We start from the raw sequence: 9,417 nt of genomic DNA on the forward strand, positions 1-9,417 counted from the left end.
GGGGGGGGGGCGCCGTCACAGCTCCCGGGGGTCCCCTTCTCCCCGTGGGGGGGGAGATCGCCCCTTCTCCCCGCAGCAGCGCGCTCGGGCCCGGCCAGGCAGCACCTGCGGAAGTCGTTCCTGTCGGCGGCGAAGCGGCAGGCGCTCCGGATCCAGTCCCGCAGCCCCTCGCGGCGGGACCCGGGGCTGCCGCTGCCTCCCGCCTGCCCTCCCGGCGCCATGGCTGCTCCGCGTGCTAGGGGCGGGGCTTCCGCGGCTCGTGCGGGCCATGGATAAAACGTCACATCCTGCTCATGGCTCGGCCTCCTTCCGTCACTTCCGTTGCAGGGCCTACGCGGGAAAGCGGCGTGGGAGCGCGTGGCAGCGTGGAGCGATGCGCGTGCACAGGGCACGTGCACGTACAAAGTAGGAGGCCCCCTGCAGCGCTGCATGTGCAAAGTGCAAGTACCCGTGCAATGCCGGCGTGCAGAGCACTAGACCCCGAGCGTCATTCCCTGTGCAAAGCACAAGCCTGGGGCTAGGCCACGTGCACGGGGCAGAGGGACGTGCAACGTCCGTGTGCAAAGTGCATGGGCGAATGCCAGCCCTGTGTGCAAAATGCAAGTGCGCATGCCATCCCTGTGTGCAGAGTACCAGGCCCCGTGCAACACTCCATGTGCAAAGTGCAAGCCCTTGAAAGATAAAATAGGGAAAAATGAATATAAATAATGCTAGTCCAAGGCGTTGATCCTGAAGTCCCTGCTCTGGTAAAGTTATATCCTTAAATGTCTGCAGGATCAAACGCATGGACACCCAAAGAAATAACCACTAGCTTTGATAGGATGTGAATATGGTTTTCTGAGAACATGGATATGGGCGGACTAGGGACTAAAGAAGAAAAGGACATAGACTGAGATGTTAGTGATGGAGAGAGTTAGAATGTCAACGACTATTGGAAAGTTTGCCAAGATTATTCATGGATCAAAATGCCTCCTACGAACAGCACATTAACAAGGCACCTTCTCTCAGTTGACCTAAATAACATTAGCATACAGCCACCAAAGTAATTACATCACTTCTGCACGTCTAGATTTTCCTCCTTGTGTCGGTGGGGCATCTCCTTAGCAGGAGCGCTTGTATCGCTTGAACTGTCAGTGTGTGGCATTGTGGGTCGGCTTTGGAAAGTCAGCAACACTTGATGTGAGGAATGCAGTGTCTATACTGACTCTGCTGTGACCTAACTACATTGACTGGGTCTCAACGCCTCTTGTGGAGGTGGAGTTATTAAGTCGGTGTAGTGGGCGAGTTACATCAGCGGAAGCAAAATTTTAGTGTAGCTGCTTATGTAGTGTGGTTGATATAAGGTGCTTTGCGTCGAGCTAACACTGTAGTGTAGACCAGGGCTCAGACTGACCAAGCCTCCCAGCATATCAGGGACACTCCCATTTGCAACAACCCCCAAACTCCCTATTTAGTAATGTTATTATCACCCTCCTTAAAAACTACATTACCCAGAACCACATGTGCACACCACGCCCTCTCTCTCTGAGCCTGGAAAAGAGAGTGATATGCATGTGTAGCTAACGCACAAGCTTTTAGGTAATGTAGTTTCTCTCCCTTCTGCTAATGGGAGTGCAGGAGGGGGCGGGCTTGTCTGGGCTCGGCATCCAATGGCAGGGCGGTATGGTAGATTTGAAGACACCTGGGATAGGTGGTGGTAGGTCAGTAATGGAATGGGATGGAATTGGGGCGTATCCTGGCCTCCCAAGGGAGGGGGTAGAGCCCCCTCAGGACTTGGGGTAGCAGGGAGGGGAGGCAAGCCCACGTGGTTTGGTTCTGTTCTGCTGCAACACCCAGCAAAGAGCAGTCTGCTTCCCGGGGTGTAATTGCAGCCCTGCTTTCATGAATGCTGCCAAGCTTTTTAAAGCCTTTCCAGGTCCAGGGCCCAGCTGCGGGGTCTGCAAGTCTGCTTGCCTTGCTGTCTGTTCTACCGGTACGTGCTCTGATTCATAACCATGTGTGATGTCAGTTGGACTTATTTAATCAGAGATTATTAGTCAGCTATGGATCCAGCAGAGTACAGAGAGAAAAGCACCCTTTACCAATCTCTCCGCAATTAGGGGAGCGATAGCTGCTTGTCCACCTCCAGCTTAACTCCCCCAAACTCTTCCCTATTATAGCGTGTGGGACAAAGAAATTCCTTGGTGAGGAAGAGAAGTTACTTTCTCACAATCAGTCCCACTCTCTGGTCTGTTTTTGATATCTCAGTTTACCTAATTGCTTATGGAATTTCTTTTATGGCATCTCAGATGACATGAGTGATAAAGTAAAGGGATTTCTAACCCAGTTGTTATTACTAAGAACATCTGTGGCAACAAGTCGTTCCCCAATGAGCTAAAAACACCTTTCAGTGGGTCATTTTGTAAATCACAGATAACGTGCAATAAACATACCCTGTAGTAAGATGAGGCCCTGAGATATAAACCTTGGTATCAGAGGCCCGGTATGAGGCCTAAGGCCTGAACTAAAGTAATGGTCAAGACTTTGCTAACATAAAGCAAAGTTAAGCTGTGAGCCAGAGGCAGCCCCTGCTCACAGAAGCTGGCAAGGAAAGGGCTGATGCTGCAAAAAGAGACATACCTAAAAGGTATTGGACACCAGATATCAAAACATTCGCATACTTGTACATTCCACACACAACAAGGAACAGGCTGATCCATCCCAATGACAGGGCCAAAAGGGTAAAATGATGGATAGAGTTGTTTTGATAGAACCAATCTGTACAAGGTGAGAGGCGGCACCTTGCTACGTAGAAGGGGTTGCACCTCAATACGTCAGGAGTGATGTGTAGCTTATTTGTACTTGTGTATAAGAATGTATTCCCGGGGTGGTGTCTTTGTCCGGCCGAGGGGGCAGTGGAAAGTCCCACCACTGACTGAGCCGGCTCCATTGCCAAGAGACACTTTTTCATAGTATGCCCAGTAGACTAAGTAATTTACGGGGAACTGCAATTGTGTCCAAGGTCGCAATAAACCTAGTCGACGTGACTTTGCATCTTACTAGACTCTGTGGTTATTGAGGGTTCTCTTCGGGTCCGCTGGGTCAGCTATCTGCGCAGAGCTGGGGCAGCACACAGAGGGAACACACGCACACAGCCGAGTGATACCAACATAGGAGAAAGCAGAGCACCACACCGGTAGCATCTGACAACACCGGTGACCCCGACCGCTGATCTGGTGAGTAAGTGAACCTGCCGTGGTAAGAATCGCAATCTAACATGGCAGCAAACCTCAAGCTAGGAAACCCCCTGATCCCCTCCCTTATTATCCCCACGGAGTTCGATAACTCTTGGAGCCGCTGGATTGCCAGTAAAGGGGGACCACATGAATTTAAAAAAGAGAGTGGGGAAACATGGACTGGCATATGTAGAGCGATGGTAGAAACCAAGGCTCTAAAAACTAATAAAAGTAAAAAAGCAAGAATTCTGCAACTAATGTCTATGGCAGTGAGATGGTTGAAACAGCAGGCCACAAATTTGGCAGGGCAAGTAACAGTAACAAAGAAAGAGTTAAAAGAATCGAAAGAAGCTACACAGCCCTGGAATGCTCCAACCGCCCTTGCAGGGTGGCAAGCAGCCCAGAGACAACCAGTACAGGAACAGAATAAAACATTGGAACAGCTGCAAGGAACCTACAAAAAATACATGTGCCGTCCTGTTATAAATATTGGTGGTAAACAGCAGGCTTCAGGTAACTACCCTGTGCCTGAAGAATGGGGACAAAAGTGGAAAAAGGTGGTCCTAGTAAAATTAAAAGATGAAGCGGGGTCCACTGCATTGCAACCACCACCTTATGATAAAAGCCAGGTTCCAGTTAAACTTAAACTGAGACGTAGACTGGTGCCTGTCAGAACGGGACAAGTAAGTGCACAGAAGGAAAGAGTAGCAAACAATACTTTCACAGAATTGGTAAATCAAATGAAGGAAAATATGGAACAGTTCACAGAGCACATTAGGAGACAGAAGCTGCGACTCGATCGCAGGGGAGTGAATAAAAAAGAATTTCAAAGTAAAAAACCAAAATTAAGTGGGTTAACACCTAGAATTAATGCATTAACACATGGAGTTGCCCAAAACCAGTTAACTGTAGCAAAAAAGGGTACTCCCGCCATCCATCTGGCATGCACACAAAAGCAACAGACATTGGGGGAACAAATTCAGGTTTTACAAGAGCAGGTAACTACCCCCATTCTCCTCTCAAAGCCAGGGTAAAAAACATGGGGCACGGTTCCTAACTGTGCAGGTTCCCAACTGCTTTGACCCACGGAACCACACTCCGCACTCATATCTGAAAATAGAACCTTCTTTCTCAAATATTTTTACATACGGGTTTAGTTTTGTCCTTTATATGCTTTCTTAGTTTGCTAAATTTGCTGCTGCTGCCTGTACTTTCAAATATCTTGATAAAGTTAATCTCTCTTCGCTCAGGTCTCACTACCTTCGTAGGTTGCTCTTCACCCCCCCGCCCCTTTTCCCCCGCCTCTTCTCAATTCTGCTCTTTCTCTTTTTGTTTTAAAAGTTAAGTTATAGTTTTTACAGAAACCTCCAAAAAAATAAAGCAATTAAAAACAAAATAAAACAAAAAGAAAACGAGGTAAAAACTTTACTTTAAATAAATCCAGTAAATTAAGTATTTTAACCCTTCAGGAATGCAACAGCTAAAATTATTCCTAACTTTCTTAAAGATATGGTTGCCAAGCAACAGAAATGCACACACTGCTTCTAATCCTAACCACTCTCTAATATTTGAAACATAGGCTTTTCTTATTTCCATATAGCAGAGTTTTAAAATAATGTTAAATATAAAGTAATGCAAAATTCCTTGTTACCAAATTAATAGAATATATTTGGCAAATATTAATATATTTTAACAATTTATGTAACAAGTTTTAAATAAGGTAATAATGTGTTTATTCAAATATAACCCTTTTTATTTTTTATTTTTGTTTCCCTTACTTTGTATAGTTATGAATAGAATTCTGGCGCCATTTGTTGTTAATTGTAAGTTTGTCCTGTATGTCATGTGTGTTGTCTTGTGCTGTATGTTGTGTGTGTCACATAACTATTTTTTATTATTTTTATTTTGTTGCAACAAAAGTCAATTTTATACCCTTTTAAAAATTTATGTATATGTGGTACCACACTATTTTAAAATCATGGTTGGGGTATAATCATAGTATTATTAGCACCAATTTTTTGTGCAAGTTCAAAAAGGTTTCAGTTACAAATATATGTACATATATTTCTGCCTCAACAAATAATGCAATTGCAAACAAAAAATATTCTCTTATCAATCACAGTTTTGTTTTGTTTTTTTAAAAAAATTTTGATTTGTTATTCAAAGAAAAAATGTAAGGGGAAACCTCAACATTAAGGTAAAAGTAATATTAACAAAATGTTAATTTCTTGTTTGGACTTTTTATAAACTTGTTTGCACTTTTAAATATAGTTATAAAAATATCATAACCAAAATGTTTTAAAACAACAATTTATGCATAAAGCTAACCAAACAATTTGAACAGGTTTTCACCTTTGGCTCCCAAACATAACAAAGCATCATGAAAGTATACCCTCAAATACCTTCAAAGTACTGTATTTAAAATTTATTTTGGTTTAATTTTATAGTTGGTTTAATTTTTTATGCTTTTCTTTTGTTATGTTATGTTAATGGGAAGCAGTGGTTGTTAAAGTTGTGCTTCTAAACAGTTAACAAAAATGAAATTGGTATCACAAGCAAATGAACTCTAAAAAGCTTAGTAAAAATTCTTTTAACTCCTTTGCTGAAACAAATTGTTCAGCAAGAAAAAGCAATACAGCTTCTCAAAAAAGATTGTAAGCATTTATTTTAGCCGTTAAGCATTACATTTTGTATAAAAATATTAGTAATGCACTTCAAATGAAAATAAATATCTATACAACAATTGCAAAAGTATAGCTTGTGTTATAAAAGGCTTGGTCCCTATTACATTGTTCTTATTACATTGTAAACAAACTAAGTTAAACTGTATATTAAGTTTGGGTTACTGAAAACAAAAACAAAAAACAAACAAACAAAAATCCTTTATTATGTTAACTAACTAGCTGTTTAAGTAGCATCCCACAAACCAAAAACACCAAAAAAAATCACATCCTAAAAACACCAAAAAATATCAGTATATAGCAAAAAAAAAACCACCCAAGCATCAAGAAAAAAAAATAAAGTGCTTTATAAATAAGAGACTGGTCAAACACACCTCTATCTACCATATATGAATAATTAAGTTAACAATCAGCTAAAAAACACTAGCTGGACCAGTATAAGCCATCATTTAATTTTAACTTGGTTACTGTGTAAAAACAACTGTATTATTGCTGTACTGTTGTCTTATTGCTGTATTGTATTATTGCTGTACAACATTTACAATGTGCATAACCTTGCTAAACTGTTTAACCAACACACAGGTAAAAATTAACAAACAAATGGCAGCAAACAACGTAAAGCCACACCGGTAGCATCTGACAACATCCCCCTTATCAATAACCGAACCTATTTAGATTAGAAGTACCCCTTGTCAATCATACCTTCTTGTTCATCACAACACACATCTGTAGTAACAGGCATCCTTTGTTAGTTGCCAGGGGTCCATGCCTGCACATCTGGACGTATCCTCCAGGGGTCAGGGTAAGAGATTTCATTGTTGATCCTATCTACTTCAGTGTTTGGACATACACCCTAGTTCAGAGAAAGGACAAAATGCTTTGGGTTAGAAGGCAGAATACACTTTGGTTTGCATACAAAGGTTGTGGTTAGTATAGGTCTAAAGAATGGGAGAGGTTTAATATCTACCAACACCAGGGAGTACGAGGCATTGAGGGGGAGAGACTGAATGAGGGTACTAGTGGGGGGGCTAATGGAAGGGTAGTGTGGCTGGAGGTGATTAATGGAGCTGGATTTCAGGATGCTCCCTGAAATTAACTTGAAAATGTTTGTCAATATGCCCCTTCACTTCATAAAACAGAAACTAGCTGGGGCCAAAGCCTCATCCAGCATATTTAGATAATGGGATATAAGCCCTGAGCCTGCAAGGACTTCAGTAAGGGAAGCTTCTCTGTAGAACTCACTATTGGGCCTAAATCTCTAGTAAACAGACAGTTTCAAGGTAGCCCAGCCCACAGGAATGTTGAGAGGTTGCATGGTCCAATGGACAAGGCACTGCATTCTGGGTTCTGTGCCTGGTTTAGGGTGACCAGACAGCAAGTGTGAAAAATCAGGACGGGGGTGGGGGGTAATAGGACCCTATATAAGACAAAGACCCAAAAATCGGGACTGTCCCTATAAAATCGGGACATCTGGTCACCCTAGCCTGGTTCCAGGTGACCGCGGTCAAATCACCTCCCTGCTCCATGCCTCAGTTTCCCCTTCCGCTCTTTGTCTGCCTTGTCTATTTGGATTGCAAACACTTTAGGTCCAGGGCTGTCTTTTACTCTGCATGTGTACTGTGTCCACACACACATACACACACACACTCAGCATCTTGCATTGACTAGCCCAGGTGGCTCCCTGTCTAGTATGCTGCTTTGTGGATCACATTCTAAAGCGCTTCTCTCTCCCAATTCATTGTATAGGGAGCCTAAGTGCCTAACTCAGCAGTGCTGTTGGTGTGATTTTTCTGGGCACCCGGAAGTTAGTTGCTGTGATGCTCAGTGTTGTGAGCCTAAGTCTCTTCCTGGATCCCTCCCTGGGAGTGGGATTGAGGCTTTATGGGATACAGAGCATATAGGGCTTATCCTTATTGCCCCAGATGGATTCCTTTCGAAGTCTTTGAAGGGCGGAGAGGGGACTTTCAAAAGCAACAACATTTTACTCTACTGAAAACTTAAATAGTTTTTCCCTTGATCATTCATAACCCTGAACTGAACTGGTAAAAGTGGTAAGGTCCCATTAAAAGCATAAGGGACTTGCATTTGTGAGCAGTGTTTGCCCATTACTTAGCAAAATGGGGTCCCAGGCACTTCCATAATAAACATGAATAATAATACTAATAATACCAATAATATTTAAATGAATGGAAGTTTGGCCTGTTTAAGAATAGCCTCAGTGATGTGGGGATGTTAATCTCTTAACTCATCTCTCCAAAGCCAGCAGATGGCAGTGAACTAACAGCTTGAACACTGAGGCAACTGCAGCTGTATTTTGCGTTTATGGTGCATTTCATCTGTAAAAAAATATGTATAATTAATTGTGTTAGATAAATGCATATTAAATAATGTTAGCGAAGTAGCTAGTATATATTTAATAGTGTTATAAGAAAATGTAAAAGGGAATTTTTCTGTTTTCTTTGTGTGTCTTTTTGACACAGATCTCAAAACTCTGCTAAGACAACTTCAGAGCTTGTAAAAAACAGAAAGCTGGTTTGTCCGGTCTTATCTACAGTGGATTCTTGGTCTGTGTAGATAATAGGGCAAAGCAACCCAGACAAATGGATGATTTACTAGCCAGGTGCAGATCTCCCTAGTAAGACAAGCTAGGTCGTAGATGGACAGTGACTGATCAGAACTAGCCATCCAGAAACTCCCAGGCCACAAGAAGCAGATAAGTAAGAATAAGACCGTTGTAAGAAATAATGGAACACAGAAAAACAATGAAAAGACAGCTAGATTGAGTAATGAGGAAGGTGGTAATGGTTAAAAAAATATAGACAAGCAGGTACCAGTTAAAATTTTACCACTACCAGGATAAGTAAAAATGTATTAGAAGGATTTGGGGTTAGTTATTATGTTGTGTATGAAAATATACAGTTGGAAAGATCATAAGCCTGGGTCATGTATACAGGCCAGGGTAATACACTTGCTCAGCAAACTGACTTTGGTCTAGTCTTTGTTTTTATTGCACCAACTTCTGTTGGTGAAAGAGACAAACTTTTGAGCTTCCACAGACCTCTGCTTCAGGTCTTGGAAAAGAAATCTCATCTCTCTCCCCAACAGAAGTTGGTCCAATAAAAGAGATTACCTCACCCACCTTGTCTCTCTAATATCCTGGGCCCAACATGGCTGCAATAACACTGCATGGTCTTTGCTTGACATGAGTGTTGCCTCATGTGGACTTGTTTAAATGACGCTGCTAGGACAAAGGTGATGTTTGGTAAGGTCGAGATAAAATGAAGTTAATCAGTACCCTCTTCATACCCCAAAAAGTCACTGTACTGGGAAAAACAGGAAAGTGCCTGTCTGGAGGAAGGTGACATGCTGACATGAAAATAGCGTGGTCAGCAAACATTAAGTAAACTGTAGTATGCGCATGCATATTGTAAGGTTTATTGGATTGCCACACTGTGGAAAAGGCATAAACCTGCTAGAGAGGAAGGACATGGTTGGAGACTCGTGGGAGAAATCCATCATGA

The 9,417-nt window shown here is 42.5% G+C and overlaps 1 protein-coding gene across 1 annotated transcript in view; it reads right to left on the minus strand.

The window, feature by feature from the left end:
• Window positions 1-264, minus strand: part of TOMM6 (translocase of outer mitochondrial membrane 6) — a 7,062-nt gene extending 6,798 nt beyond the window's left edge. Inside the window, exon 1 of the mRNA XM_034767329.1 lies at window positions 106-264. Within this exon, the coding sequence (XP_034623220.1) occupies window positions 106-221 (116 nt within the window). The 5' untranslated portion in view covers window positions 222-264. The remainder of the gene's footprint in view (window positions 1-105) is intronic.
• Between the last annotated feature and the right edge of the window lie 9,153 nt (window positions 265-9,417).

This window comes from Trachemys scripta, chromosome 4, assembly GCF_013100865.1.
Source record: "Trachemys scripta elegans isolate TJP31775 chromosome 4, CAS_Tse_1.0, whole genome shotgun sequence".
NCBI lineage: Eukaryota > Metazoa > Chordata > Testudines > Emydidae > Trachemys > Trachemys scripta.